The sequence below is a fragment of the Haliotis rubra genome, unplaced genomic scaffold, assembly GCF_003918875.1.
Source record: "Haliotis rubra isolate DU_JTF1 unplaced genomic scaffold, ASM391887v1 Scf145, whole genome shotgun sequence".
In the NCBI taxonomy this organism is placed as follows: domain Eukaryota; kingdom Metazoa; phylum Mollusca; class Gastropoda; order Lepetellida; family Haliotidae; genus Haliotis; species Haliotis rubra.
The window spans coordinates 1,061,014-1,077,714 of record NW_025765392.1 but is presented as its reverse complement, the minus strand read 5'-3'; the positions used below and the strand labels follow the sequence as shown (position 1 = coordinate 1,077,714).

Sequence of the window (16,701 nt, the reverse complement as noted above, 5' to 3'; positions counted from 1 at the left end):
CGTGGGTACAATGGCAGTTTAACTCTGTACAATATCATATAAAACCCGCCTGATTTATTTGATCCATTAGTATGTGCACGTATAGCATATATACCGACTTTATTTCTTACTAAAATACCATGTTCCCCGTTTCACTTCCTCCGTTTCAATCCCTTATGTATACGCATGTGTGTTGTAGTTTATTTAACATGTTTTAACAACACATGAAGTTGAAGAATAAACACGTCGATGAAGACGGTGTCTTAAGCGAAATTCAATACCATCCGGGTCCACCAACGACCGTACATTATCCTGTTTCACGATTAAACCGCATTGGATACATTTTTGATGCATCAACGATTGCCATGTCTTTGTTCAGATCGTCGAAGTTGTCCGCAATAGAGTATGTAACATCAGCGGGGCGGTGGGGTAGCCTCGTGGTTAAAGCGTCCGCTCGTCACGCCTGGGTTCGATTCACCACATGGGTACAATGTGTGCAGCCCATTTCTCGTGTTCCCCACCGTGATATTGCTTGAATATTGCTAAAAGCGGTGTAAACCGTACTCACTCACTCACTGTAACATCAGCAAATCTGGTATCTTGTGCGAAAGAGGGACATACACCTCAGAATACGTTTCGAGTGGCGTACTATACTATACCGTGATTTTTTTACAAGAAGATGTGTTATGTGTTTGTATTGGAACCCAAGACTGAAATAAGCATGAATCAGCTCGCGATTCAGCTCCTCCTTGCTTCCACATGAACTGCTTATGGAGTAGTGTATCTCAATATATACTAAGTTGAGCGCTCAACATACTAACGTGTGCGCTCAAGACACTAACTTGTGGGCTCAAGACACTAACTTGTGCGCTCAAAATACTAACTTGTGTCAAGATGTTAACTTGTGCGCTCAATATACTAACTTGTGCACTCAAGATAAATTATATTTCATCAGGTCCCTTCAGCGCTTCCGTATAAAATGGCCAGTCCCTAAGTGAGTGAGTTTAGTTTTACACCACTTTTAGCAATATTCCAGCAATATCACAGTTGGGACCCCAGAAATGGTCTTCACACATTGTACCCATGTTGGGAATCGAACCCAGATCTTCAGCATGAGGAGCGGATGCTTTAACCACTAGTCTACCCTACCGCTCCTCCGCAGTACCTAAGCCACCAATCATCTACCTATGAGTTCATGAACATTCTGTAATGCCTTAATCCCTGTGTCTGTTACTGAAGATCCTTGTGCAGACAAGCAAAGGTCATCACAGCATGGGATTGACCTTAACCATATGAAAGCCATCAAGGATCAAGGCTAAAGATGATTCTGGATAACAACCAGATCCTGACAACAGCTAGGGGAGACAACTAGGATAACAACGACTTTTAAAATCACCAGACAAACGACAGAAGCACATGGTTATGACTGTATATTTTGGTTTACTGAGAAAATATTTAATATCATATTGCTACAATAATTTTACAATTTTTACTAAATCTTTCACTGCAACTGTACAAAACTTCCAATTTATACAAAAATATGTGAACCATTATATATAAAACACCCTTGCATAAGAAATATATACATAGCCTGTCGAGTAAAACTACCATGATATGACTGTTTTATGAACACGTTGCTTTATCACAATAATTGTATGGTTACAACATTTCAAGTCATAATTAAGAATTAAGTACAAAATACAAAGTTCAAGGAAGAATATAATATTATACCAACTGGAAGCTGTGGAAGGCTTGTGTAGGCAATGGCGTTACAAAGTTAAGGAATCGGTAAAACAAAAATACAAAACAAGAGGAAAAACATCAAAGATGGACATCAGCTTGAAGTCTTCAAGAATATCAAAGAAATTTAGTTATCATAATTATTAAGGATAATTCTTTTTGAGCAAACTGAAGACATTTTCAGTCTCAGGCACTTGTAATTTTACAATCATTACAGAAACTAAATACATCATTCAGTTAATCGTAAGGCACATCGTAAATGTGTTACAAGATTTACTGCAGTATCATTTACTATTTACTATCGCACAAAAAATATCAATTTCCAAGTTACTATTCTCTATGCTGTAATGTGCATAAAGGAATGTGCATATCTATCACTGTATCTTCCTAGCATTGCGTGGTGTTAGCCATAGCTGCGTGGAAGATGACTCACAGCCTAACAGGACAAGAACATAAAATATCCATACTGGTAAAATGTCCAACATTCCAAACTAATGACCAACGTTATAAACAACAGAATTACAGAACTTCCACACATACATATTAAAACTGTAATTCTTTCAACATCAGTCACTCAAACAAACTAAAGTCTCATTAAATTACAAAATTCACAGCACAACATGGAGCATTGAAATTGAGGTTGACAGACTGGACACTACAAAGATGTTTGCTCAGGTACCTATTTTTCTACAGCATTATAAATGAGCTTAAAAATGAATGATAATTGGAATGTTCCGTAAGTAATTCATAACCACCTGAGCTTTGACTAAGTCAGTCGAATTGTGACCATCATCACGTAACAAGCGACAGAAATGTGTACAGTAATTCAAGCTTAATGTAATCTTACTTAATAGTTAGTATTTTACCACTGTCATGCAATTACTTATAAATATTTTTATTAAAAAAAAAGATTTAAATAAAGCAAGAATATTCTCTTATATGGACTATTAACGTTTTAATGTTAATTCATCTGTATTGTAATATATTGAATAATTAGAGTACATTCTTGATTACTTTTTATATACAACATTGGAGATATATGAATGCCCACAATTTGAAATAATTACGGAATAAATATCAACACATTTCATTGGCAATTTCTCCCAGAATTCAACAACTGGTTGACGTAAACAACTATGACATATCTATGCAACAGGTAGCAACAGGTGCTTGCTACACAATAACATCAGGTCCTGGGGTTCCGCACCATGCATATTCATTCTGTTAATGTGCCATTTATTTGAGAAAAAAGTTGCACTCTCGGGACACACAATTTTCTTACTTTCATCATCCACTGTTGTGCACATTAGGAACTCTGTAGTGATCTCAGATCAAGGGATGAGCACAAAGAAATTAAACACATAAAACTTAATTGGAGGCAATTGAAATGTATAATACAATTTGCTTCATTATTATGTTATACTTACAACCATAGACTTAAATATATGAACATGAACATATTTTTGTGATTATATGTCAATGTGACTGAAAATACTTAGACAAATATGTTTGTGAGAAACGCACTGAAGCTGATGGCAAACATGCCATGTATACAAGGGTTAAAGGTTTGGCAATGTAGAGTGAAAAAAATAACTGACATCTGTGACTAGTGAGAAGTGGAGGTCACGAGTATTGTGCTGTCAGCAACGGCAGTAACAACACATACAAAGGTATTCCTGCATGAGTGGTACAGACTGTAGCCCAGCTACAGCATTATCTCATGGTCAGCCATGCTTCTATCAATCACAAGACAGGTATTGTGATACCAACATTGATGTAATATCCTACAACAATTCTAAAACATAAAAACGTGTTGATTTTGTAACAGTACTGAATGTTATTGGTATACCTATGAAATTTGTAATGTCAGACATTTTCTATTGTTAAGTTCGGTGACTATGAACTTATGTTACCAGACATGTATACTACAATGAGTCAGTGAGTGAGCATGGTTTCATGCCACTTTTGGATCGGTCATGTTTGCTCCAGGAAAGCACTTAAATGAAAAGGGATTTTTTCCCAGAAAAATCAACTAAACAGATGGTATATTCACACAAAGAGCGTTTTCCGGCCTCATCTTATGTGTGGTTAAGGGAATTGTTGAAATCTGTTCTTGTAATGCTGTGAGTCTGTGGCAAGGTCTACAATATCATATTGTTGTGGAGGAGATACTTCAATAATATCAAATACCCATGTGGGACAAACGGACAAATAAACTGTACATGTAAATCTAGGCACCACTGAGATATAATACAAAGCTCCTTTTTCTTAATGACTACTTATCATGTGTGTTTCAGGTTTTAAAAGATGAGAAATACCAGCGTGAGACAAAAGATAAATGAAATAAAACAAAAAAACAGTAATATAGCATGGTCCGGCAGGTTGGTGTGTTTGCTGTTCCTGACACACTGAGCAACTTTCAAGCTATATGATAGTGGTCTGTATGTAAGCAAGTCTGGACCACACAATCCAGTGATTTAGGTGAGTATTGATCTATGATATGCATGAAAAAGGTTGCTGAGCATGATCCAGGATCACTTTAGTAGCCTTTTATGACAACTAACGGTGTCTGAAAAAGAATTCGAATCCATATCTTCAGGGGCACAGTGCATTTAGAAAGCTGATTTTGTAGTGTGATCTATTGTCAAGACACTGTTATACCTTGACACAAATTACAAAATGAACATTCATATGAAAATATGTTCCATGTTTGAGCATACATTTTGATTGAGTTGTCAGTCACAGCTCCCTTGCCATCAACTTTTGATCATTGGAGTAGGAAAACTAATCAATAAACTGCTTTCAGAATGATTTCTAAAAACATCCTAAAAAGGCATAAAAGGCTGAACCAACATGTAAAACCCGATGACTAGCTACATAAAAATGGCAAATCTCAAAATGGCGAGTTGTTCCCTGTCATGTGCACACATGGCATCAAAACAGGGGACAACGTCAGCGCAACCATTGTCCTCGCAACAGAAATGACATATCACGGATCTGCTCCAGAATACTTTCAAGCATGTAACGGATTAACAGTGACTTACATCAAATTCTGCTACAAATATATTTTTAAATATTTGGAAGAAAAATTATATTATGGTGAGTGAGTGAGTGAGTGAGTGAGTGAGTGAGTGAGTGAGTGAGTAGATGTTGCTTTAAGCCGCATCAGCAATATTGCAGCTAAATGCAGCTTGTGGTACATTTGAATCACTTGAGCTTGGCTTGAAGTCCTTCAGTACTTGGTAATAAAGCTCTGAATTTATGTTTGAGCACCGGCACATTGACACTGACATTTACACTTGCTTGTATATATCACGAGACAACCCACACACACGTATACTGCACTTCATAGTTTACAAACGAAACCTTGCATATGTTAAACTGTCTCCAGTAACCCTCTGACTGTACAAAAATACAAGTCAAAGGATGAGCTGCTGCTGTTTCCAATGGTTGAAACATGGCATCTTGTTCCCAGGAATCTTGGTTTATTTCACAATCAAATCTGAATGCCTTTGAAAAACGTCCATCATGATAATATATCACAATTGTCTATGACTGACACCTGTCAGTCATGTATCACAACACATATGATGACCTTGACCTCTGAATATAGACACGTCATCGCCTCCATTTTAGGGAATCTCCACATTGATGCCCTCATCATCTGTAATGAAAGTGATAAAAATATTTAAATGTCACAGTTTATGTCAGTTTCTACAGAAATAATTGACTGACTGACTGACTGAGTTTGGTTTTACGCCGCTTTTAGCAATATTCCAGCAACATCACGGCGGGGGACAGCAGAAATGGGCTTCACACATTGCAGAAATAATTGAAACAAAACAGGATATAGATCAAACACAAGATGGCAATAGATTGATAAATAAGAGGAATGAACGGAAACGTCACTTTTACCAAGGGGTAAAAACAGAGGCAAAATAAAACTGAAATCACTTTTTTACAAATAACATTTTATCCAGGATTTGGTTCTTTCAAATGTTCTTCAAAACTGTGCATGGATATATACTGAACCAAACAAATTATAGATCATAAATATTTTTTTAGCTATTTTATGCCGTGTAAGATGAGCACAAAATTTCATAAAATATGCTAAAAAATATTCATGATTTATAAAGTCTGTCTTTTAATTTATTTACAAGACATCAAATATTTACTTCATCAAAAACTTATTTGTTAGTAACATGACAAAGAAAGAGAATTTATATATGAGACAGGGTTACAAATTGCAAACTACTAAAGCAAGTAAATATGAACATTTTTAACTTAAACTTTGCTGATATGTAACCAAGAAATGGTTACTTATTAAATTTAAATGTTCAGCAACTTTTATTTATTTATCTAAACTTAGAACCAGTATGGTATCTATCCAAATCATAATGTTCAACATGCGTTCATTCATTCAACCAATTATCCAAACCGTTGCCATTTTATCAAATTGCAGGAATTAACAAAACTAAAAAGCTAACTTATACAAAATCAGTCTAGACAGAAAGCAACGAAACAATAAATGGCAATAATTGCTGAATCAGAAAATCCAAAAGCAGCTTAAGCAGGGATTCAGAAATATAGCCACCGCGAGTTATCTGCCCTTGCAATAACTCACCGCTACGCTCTAGCATTGTCACTCATGCTAAAATTAGAAAAAAACATTCAACTTAATCTGATTGTAGGGACTGAAACTGTCTTCTATCATCAGTTCATTCCAAGCCAATGAAGATGCTGCATATAACTGGCGTGTATGGGAACTGACTTCAGGGTACAGTACAAGATTGAGGTCCTCAACAATTAATCATAATGCTTGAATTCTAAGTCACATATCAGTCAAATAATGACAACTTTTGTGTTTGTTGCCTACGTGTTCATTTCTTCACAGCATACACAATGTAATCATGTTTTGACAACTGTCACACTGAAACTCTTCCAACCATGGCAAAGACTTATCAAGAGTTACATCCCTTTGAATATAATCCCAATTTACTCTTTGAAAGTGAATAAAATATTCAGATAATAGGATGTAGTAATCATTATTCTCCCTGAAGAACCAGCAAATGCTTTCTAAGTCAGAATCATGAAAACAAATTTTCTTATAAAAAAACTGATGATTTTAACAAAATAAAACCAAACTAATAGGAATTATGTTCCTGAAAACAAAAAGAAATTTGAATATTGAAGAAACCATACATTACATCTATCCTCAACTGAACTTGTTACACAATATAAATAGTACAAGGGTTATCTCTGGACCACTCTGGAACCATTTTCATGATTCAGCAAATTAAGCATAAATGCTGATCAATCACTTTTAAGGGCAATCAGTTATTTTTGCGGGTTTCTTCTGGTAAATCATTTGGTTTTACTTAATATTAGCTCCACAGATGTTAAGATCATCAGGGTTTTGCAATTATCTTTCCTTCCCTATGCCACCATGTTGACTAAAGGCTAAAATGAGTCTTTCAATCTTAGGAACTGATCCATGTTGTACAAAGTCATCTTAACACTATGGTGATAGTAACTCCCATACTTCAACATAGCCCTACAGGAGACATGGCAGTAAGGTTAATTTGTACAATGGCACCTCAGTGAAACGAGCATGGTGATATGGCCAAATCTTCAAATATGTGATGATACAACTTTCATAGTTCAACATAAGCACACCCCACATTCTGTATGTACTACACAAGGTCATCTACCTATTGCTTCTCTTCTCAGATCAAATGAAGAAAGTTTACTTATTGCAACTCTTTCACTAATGAATTCAAATGAGAAAATACTTCTGTGCACATGACATTTCTGACTTGTGAATGTTTGCAAAACTTCAAATTCGTGTCCAACAATTCATGCTTGTATCATGCAGTTAATGTTGAAGCTTCCACACCTTCATGCAACATGTACGGGGATCTGTCCCAAGCAGGAATAGCCTCAAAATCACAGTATATCTATACCTGATATATTCTCTCAAAATACGCATTTTGTAAAACTCACATCAATAGAAACTCAAGACAAAATAGAGCAGTGTTCAAAACTTCCTTTCAGAAAACAAATGATTATATATCTCAGATATTTCAAATATAGCATCAAATTAATTAACATGCTTCTTCCTCTTGACCGAATCTACAAGAATGTTTCGGAACCGTGACAGCAAAGAGAAATTAAAATCAAGATCAAGTGAATATTAATAAACAAAAGTGCACCTTGTTATTTCCAGCATTAGCCAACATGTGTAGGTAGTCCAATATTGACAAAGTGAATTTATTTGCTTGAATAAAAAACAGTGGTGATAACGACGGAAATGAGAACAGTGCAACCCTCCAATGAGGACAGGTGTTAGTACAATCTCCCTGGCTCCACGTGATTGGTCGAGAATGTGCGGGTTAATCTCGGGCCAAGCATTTTGCTGTTACCTTCAATAGATAGCTGTGTTGAAAGACTGCTTCTGCTCATGTGACCTACGGCATGATGGGATATATGTGTAGCACGTACAAACTTGCATTAAGTTGTCAGTGTGAATTGTGTGTAAGACATAGAAGATTTAGAAACCAAACAAGATCTTTTTAACAAGGATGGGTTGAAAAATCCATTCGGGAACTAATCTCCAGAAAGGAAAACTTGTGGCTGATGACCGGAATCTGAATGGTTCCATTTCTACACACTCTTGACATTGAGCCAATCAACTCTCACCACTCACATTATTCCAATGGACAATTCAGGGATATATCTAGAACTCATAACATTGCAAACCTTGCAAGAAAACTGGGAACAAAAGTGATTTCTTGTCCATTTTGACATATTTTTTTAAATTCGATGCAATAATATGAAAGTAAGCATTGAAACTTCTTTTCTTTTTGGGGGTTTATGTTATCAGTGAAAAACATTTACCTCTACAAAGCTTTAAAATTAGTTATTAAATATTACATGAAATGGGACACTCCACTCTCAATATGAAAATTTATTCAGATATTTTCATTGACACTGGGGTCAAAATTCAGCCTACAGATTTTAAGTTATTTCATAGGCTAAACAAGTCAATTTAATTATCTTGCAATTTCTTTCTAAAAATCCTGCAGTGATGGACTGGTTATCTCCCTTTACTAGACATTGACTGAATCACGATATACACCTGCTGTATTAGATATATACACTGCTTAGCTAGGTATTTAGTTGGAAATGGAAACTTAATGACATCAAAATTATGCCGTCTTTGAACTCTACCATAACATCTTTGAGTGGTATTCAGAAGTCGGTGTGATGAATAACAGGGAGAGTTCTATGTTTATACAACATCTTTATTATCAATATGAGAAGTTATATATCCATAGAACTCCATCCTGTTGTTCAACTCTACCATAAGGCAGCGAACATCAGCAACCACTGACCAAAATAGACCAATCTCATTAAAACCAGATCTTTGACTGACATGACACCTTCAGGTGGTCGCATATGGTGAACGACAGAATCAGCCATTCAGCATTAATACTTCTAATGGAGAAAGTCCAACAGCTAAACCATAATGCAACACATCTCTATTTGATGGATATTGATATTATCGGTTGATGGTGAATGCCGATGCATCTACATCAAAAAGGGCGTTTAAAGAGCTGTGATAAACATTTTGAAATCAAGGCCATAACAAAATACATCCAAAATGTTTCCAGACCTGATATCCAGTAAGCTAAAACCCCACAAATCGTATATATTTGATTGGAAAGTCAAAGTTGGGTTCAGGGTTCATTTGATGTTATCAGATCTTGACATACTGTATATTACCGTAGATAAGCCAAATTTTGAGGACCAGGGTAAGTGTCATATCCAAGTATAAAATCTAGTTGTAATGAGATTGAAATACACCAGATTATATCATTGTCAGTGGCAAAGACCCATAAGTTAAAGCAGAGATAATAGATGTATCTTAAAGTTAGTAGGGAGAAATAAGACTGCAGATTTGGACCCTCTTCCCACTAAGTCGTGTTAGAATCAGACCTAATCCCCAATGTTACTTGGTTTGAGTTACATAAATGACCAATGAAGAGTGAAATGGACGTACCTTCATATGCGACATTGACATGACCAACGTTGGCGTACGTGGCCTCGTCCTCACGCCCTTCTAACACACACAGCACGCACTCATGAATAAACTTGTATTGTTGCTGAAATAGACATAATAGCATGTGAAGAAAACATGCATCTACGTGGCAGAGAACAAATATCCAGAATTGGTCATTGTCTTTTAGTGCACAGAGATGTTCACAGGTAAAACTAAATACATTCATAATTCACACTGAGCTGACGTGAAAGATGTTAAGAAAAGGTGAGGTGAGGTGGGATGAAATTGGGTTGAAAGTCGTGTGCAAGATTATCACTCTTACAGAGCAACATGCATGCATGTGTCTGTGTTTGTGTGCGTGTGTGTCCATGGTGGCTGTTTTAAAAGTTCTAGGTCACTGTCAGAGTTTCAAATGGAAAGCCGGTCAGAAGCAGTAAACTGACCCTGAACTGTCTGGGACCCATGAAGATCTGGGTAAGAACTGATCTTCAGTAGCTTATGCTCTTCGTAAGAGGCTGGATGACTTGGTTGACACGTCAGTGTATCCAATTGTATAGATCGATGCTCATGCTGTTGATCACTGGATTGTCTGGTCCAGACTAGATTATTTACAGACCGCTGCCACATAGCTGGAATATTGCTGTGTGCGGCGTAAATCTAAACTCACTCACTGAACTATCTGGTGTTTTATGCTCTTAATGTGGAGCACCAGGTGTGGCATAATGTGATTTTTCAGTCTGCGTTAAAGATAAGGATAAGACAAGAACACTCATATTGAAAGGAGTGAGTGAGCTGGGTTTCAGCAATATTCCTACATTGTTCCAGCAGTATGAAGGCGAGGGACATGGTAACCATTTTGAAAATTGAGGCCTTTGGTATGATGAGTGAACACCTTGGCTGTTCCACCTCTTCCCCCAATATAAATATTGAGTTAATGAACCACTGCTTATCATGTTATGTTCTTATCAGACCTTCAGTAAAACTCATCACCAACATACCTCTGTTTGCACCATCAACACTCTCTCTTTCCTCAGCTTATAGACAATCTGGTATATGTCTATAATGTCCTTCTCCTTGATGTGCTGCAGAGAGTGATCCAACACAATGAACGTCCCCGACCGACCAACACCAGCACTGCAACAAAACACAGAGTTATAAACTCTTCCCATTCGTAGATGTTCCAATCTCCGAGCATTCCTCTATGAATTACACCTGGAGGTGGAACAGTTAATCAAATTTTCCATGTTATTCTTTATTACATGTATTAATGTTCATTCTAGCGTAGCAAGACAACAAGAATCTCTAGAAGATGACAAATCCCCCTGGCCCCCACACATTTGAAAGAACAAATCATCTGACAGTAGACTTGATTTTTTTAGACTAAGTCCAAATCGTTCCCATGGAAAAAATGAAAAATATAAATGCCCAAACTCCAAAATTAGCAGAAGTCACCACTTTGGGATGTGTCACATATATCTGCCAAGGTTTGCTGATAGATATAGAGCATTTTTTGTGTTATGTTCCGGAAACGAAATCCACCCCTTTTTGAGACAAAGTCCAAATGTTTTCATGGATATCGAGAAAAATATAAATGGCAAAAATCTGTAAAAGCAAAAGGCAGCACTTTAGATTCTGTCTGATACATATCTACCAATTTTTGTTGAAAAATATTGAACATTTTTTTAGTTATGCTCTGGAAACAAAAATGACTACGGACGGTTGGACGGATAGACGAGGCGTCAACTATAACGTACCCCCCACACACACACACACACACTTTAGCTGAACAACAATACAAGATCTGTATCAAACCTTGCACTGCACCTTCCAATAACTAAGGAAGCCAGTACCCAAATCTGAAAACAATCCATTAAATAATTGCAAAGTTATTGGTTGAACAAATTTGAGTGAGGATTTAAACCTTTGTTGCTCTGTGCACCATATTATCAACAACATAATCACGTCCACCTGATGGCGTTACTGACATATGTATCAGCTGGTGTGTGATGTCATACCTGCAGTGGGTGATGATAGGGCCTCCATCTCTGAACATCTTCTCTCGTACAGTACGGACAAATCGTATGAGAGATGTGGGATCTTTGGGAACGCCAAAATCGGGCCAGGCTTTGTAATGGAAATGTCGGATCTGTTGTGGTTGTTCTCCCTAGAAAAAACAGAAGTGCTCTCAGAACACACTCTTCCCATAGGGCAAATACTTCTCTTCTCATAGGGCAAATGTCTTCTCATAGGGCAAATACATCATGTCAGTCAGGTTTACCTCATAATCTTCCACAATGGCATTTTCCTATGAAGACAATCATTTGACCAATTTTGAAGACACATCAATAGAACACACTCTTCTCATAGGGCAAATACACTCTCTTCTCATAGGGCAAATACACACTCTTCTCATAGGGCAAATACACACTCTTCTCATAGGGCAAATACACACTCTTCTCATAGGGCAAATACACACTCTTCTCATAGGGCAAATACAGTCAGGTACAACTTACCTCATAATCTTCCACAATGGCATTTTCCTATGAAGACAATCATTTGACCAATTTTGAAGACACATCAATATACTTCAGCTCTGGTGCAGAACTAATTTTCAGAACAATAAATCAAAAGTTGATGTCTGGGTTTATAAATCTGTACAGGCATTTGTTTAAGCTTAAATGATATACAACAATATATCAATAATATGCATGCAAGTTCTCTCACCAGCTGTATCCTAAACTCTGATATTGTCCAGTCCGGCAGATGGGTTTCATTCAGTATAGCCACTTGCAGGTCACCGTAAAACTTGGGCTCGGAATCATTTGGCCAGTAGTGGTCACTTTTCTCCTGTAGGACAAGAAACACAGAGCAATGATTAATCATGAAGATGACGTTTCCAGGACTATGATCAGAAAATGAAGCACTGATAACATTGGTAAAAACAAGAGACAAATAGATACTAGCAATGTTGAACGTTAGCAATTTTAATGTTGTCAAGCCTAATGAAGGGAAAATACATAAGTTTATAATAATATGCATTATTTTAGCAGTGATAATGATGACTTGTTTGAAAATTCAAATCTTTTAAATAATAAACCCTCTCCTATTAAACAAAAACCCCTAAAACTTCAGCCAACTTCAGCCCCTTAAATTTCCCCATAAAGCTTGAAAAGAAAACTCCTTCAAAACTGTTAATGTAGAATGAAATTCTGCCCTCAAATTTCATGCCTAAAGGTCTCAAGAACCTTTATGTTTCACAAGAAAACCAAAATCCAACACCAGAATTTCAAAAATGTTATTAAAAGGAAAAGACAGTTTTCCAGCAGTGAATGAAATAGTACCTCCTCATTCACAAAACCCCCGGCGAACTCCTGAAATAGGCCACATCACATCACTAAGTATACAAGAAGCTTGGTGAAAACTGGATTGGGTTTGTTAAAATATAAACATGGGTGTGGAATCAAAACATATAAACAGAACACAAATTAATGGGGAAAACAAACAACGTACTGGTAAACCAACATGTCAACAGCTTATATTTGAAGGATAATTTGTCATACACTACCTTTCTACATAAACAATCCTGAATCAGTCGTGGTATGTCTCCAGTTTGATCATGAAGAGCACCACATGAATTACACTACTGCACAGTTGTACTTGGACCAATAGTATGTGATTGAGGTCACTTTAACTTAAGCTATATTCCAGCTACCGTAGTCATCATCATAAGCACTCTCTGACTAACATACAGGTCAGCCTGTAAGTAATCTTAGCATCCAATACTAAGACCATACATTTACATGACTTGTTTTCATGTCTACATCACAGAATTATTTACTGGACACACAGCATTGTGGACATGATGTATTAATGCAGAGAAACTGTTATCAAGAGGTTTTAGACCTGTTGATGTTTGAACTCACTTTTTCCTCTACCACTGCAATATCTCGCTATAAGGCACAAATACATGACATTTGTCACTGGCTTCGTCACAGTTTATCAGTACTTACAGTCAAGGGGAGATAATTAAGATGAATGAAACACTAATGAAAAACAAAATGGAATTAGTTTCAGGTTAAAAAACAGGGAATTAAAAAAATGTCTAGAAAATAAATCAAAGGCATAAAATTCGGTAAAATCAAGATTTCTTACCCTTCCTTTCTCACTACACTTGGTCAACATGACGATGTTCCGTGCATTTTGTTCCCATAACATTCTCCAGAAATCATCACGTGTTGATGGGAGTGGGCCCTGGGTCGCGATGTACTCTCGCTTAGACACGTAACCCTGGCAACAAGGAAGTCAGTCACGATATGCTTCTCAAAACAAACTTCCATCGTTCACTTTCACATTTACATCTTCATACAATGAATTCAATGTGAATAATTTTAAAACCTAAAATAATTCAAAATAGTTTCAAAGGTTCAAAGAATATCAATTCCATAGATTTTATCAGTACCTTTGTAAATAAAAAATATTTTAAATACCACAGAATGGATATATTCTACAAGTACAAACACATTGTTCCCAATACAACCTCTAAATGAGATACTCACTGGCATATAGTTAGCATTGATGTAGTCAGAGCCTTCATCATCATCGGTAGGAAGAAGTTTCACCCGTGAGTGGTCATACGGCAGGATGTTCGTGAATCGGTTCTTGGGTCTATTTGCTGGGAACTCTGCTGCCATACATGGCCCATCCCTTCCAATTTCTTTCAAGTCCTGTCATTAGAAAATATTTAGTTCAAGACTGTGTCAGAGAATATCTTGTCAAGAGGACTCTCAGACTGACTGACTGACTGACTGAGTATGGGTTTACACCTTTTTAAGCAATATTCCAACATCACGGCGGGGGACACCAGAAATGGGCTTTACACATTGTACCCATGTTGGGATTCGAACCCTGGGATTCGGCGTGGCGACCCTTTTAANCACACAGGACTCTCAGAACTCAAACAGTGGAATAAAAGGTACTCAATTCATTCCTTTGTAATACTTCTACAATAAGAACTGTTACTAGAATTTTAAAATGTTCAAATTTTAAAAAGTCAAAATGCCAACAATATTTCAAGTTTGGGGATTATCCAACTGTCTCCCTCACCTCGTATTCCTCAGCATATCTAAAGTCGGAGTCAGCTGTCATTTTCCTCACATGTTCCTTGAACTCAGCCAACTTCACAGGACGACTGGTGGACAGAAACAAAGTATATTACATTCTGATAGTGTAGTGGACTTCCAATCATTTGTTATTTGTTACTTTCACCAAGCATTTGTTGGTCATTAAGTTCAGCCAATGAAGGAGACAAGGGAGGCAACTCACCTAAACTTGTGCATACTGGACTGCTCGAACTGAATGCGGTCACCATTGTACTTGTGTGCACGTTTAGGGATTCGTCGGCGAAGGAAGATGAGCACGACAGCAATGATGGCGATGATGATGATGGCTGCTATGACACCTCCAACAATACCCCCAATATTGGTGGGTGTGGCAGCTGTTAGAAGAGAGAGCGAGATGGAAATTCACAGTGAGAAAGACAATAGTTACACCTCACAAATAAGCCAACTGCATGTTAGGACAAAATTATGCTCATCCATGCAGCCATTATAAAGGGCATCTACATGTACAGTTGTTACATATAATTTACATTCGGTTATCTTCACAATATAGCTCGCATAACAGTACTTTAACACACTAAGAGTGGGTTATAAAACACCATTTGTTTGCACTCAGCAATCTCACAGCTTTCTGAATCCAGTCTGTAAATAATTGAGTCTGAACCAGACAATCCTGTGACTGGCATCATGCATGTCGATGTACACAATTGGGACATGATGACACTCATCATTTGAGTCAATCCTTGACCATTCAGTAACTTTAGCTTCTGATGAAACATGAGTTGGTGAAGACAAACTATAATCCAGACCTTACAAGGGTCTTGAAATTAAGTGGTTGACCATCAAAGATCACTATAGACCTAAACAAGGTAGTATTCCACTGTCTTCAACAAGTTACTACTGAGAATTAAATAACCACAAACCTGTTTTTATTTTTTGTGAATACGCAGTGTCCCTGTATCCGCCAATTGTGTAAGCTCGGAGCTTGAAGTAGTAAGTAGTTTCAGGTTTCAGAGGGCCGTTACAGTAGTCTGTGTTGCCACAGCTGGTCTGGGATCCAACTGTGAACACCTTGTACGTTACCGTCTCCGCAGCCCGCCTCCTCCTACCTGGGGCACCACACGTTGAGTCTGCCAGGAAGAAGTCTGAGCAGTTCCCGATGGTCTGGTACGCCTTGATGGTGGCCTTCTGCTGAGCCTCCTTCCAGCTGGGCAGCTGGGGTGACGTCAGCTCAGTGAGAGCGCCATCGGTCGACACGATCACTGTATATTGGACAATTCGTCCATTGGCGTCCGAGAAAGAGTTAGGAAAAGTCACCTTGACGAATGTTTCACCAATATTTCCTGGTTCCGTGGCTGCTTGTCGGGGTTTTGCAGAGTCCTGGGTGAAACCAGCCTTTAGAGCTGGTGCTGAGGAGACAAAGGATACCAGATGGTCCTGAGCAATGTTATGGAGCAAAGGCATCTGATGAAACAATATGCATCTTGTGCCTCTCATCACCACTAACGATGTGTCTGTAATTTGTCTATCAACAGTCCATGATGGCTCAAATGTCAAATGTGTTACACACATGGTGTACACGATGTAAATGGTGTATATATATACCAATAGGACATATATCAAATACACATTTGTATATCAACAATTACAAAAGGGAGATAATTCACAGAATCCATAAAATTTGCATGACAGATGCTGGCTTAATTTTGTGATATTACTACTGTTGTTGTTGTTGTTGTTAATGTTGTTAATGTTGTTGATGTTGTTGATTGTTGTTGTTGATGTTGTTTATGTTGTTGTTGA

At 37.4% G+C, this 16,701-nt stretch overlaps 1 protein-coding gene across 1 annotated transcript in view; it reads right to left on the bottom strand.

The window, feature by feature from the left end:
* Positions 1-1,399: 1,399 nt before the first annotated feature.
* The window catches only part of LOC124269441 (tyrosine-protein phosphatase 10D-like), a 53,657-nt gene continuing 38,355 nt past the window's right edge, over positions 1,400-16,701 (bottom strand). Inside the window, exons 23-33 of the mRNA XM_046704443.1 lie at positions 15,822-16,307; positions 15,104-15,275; positions 14,885-14,969; positions 14,338-14,505; positions 13,934-14,068; positions 12,506-12,628; positions 11,797-11,945; positions 10,780-10,915; positions 9,782-9,884; positions 8,142-8,186; positions 1,400-5,383 (exon numbers count right to left, since the gene is read on the bottom strand). Coding sequence (XP_046560399.1) covers positions 5,352-5,383; positions 8,142-8,186; positions 9,782-9,884; positions 10,780-10,915; positions 11,797-11,945; positions 12,506-12,628; positions 13,934-14,068; positions 14,338-14,505; positions 14,885-14,969; positions 15,104-15,275; positions 15,822-16,307 — 1,634 coding nt within the window. The 3' untranslated portion in view covers positions 1,400-5,351. The remainder of the gene's footprint in view (positions 5,384-8,141; positions 8,187-9,781; positions 9,885-10,779; positions 10,916-11,796; positions 11,946-12,505; positions 12,629-13,933; positions 14,069-14,337; positions 14,506-14,884; positions 14,970-15,103; positions 15,276-15,821; positions 16,308-16,701) is intronic.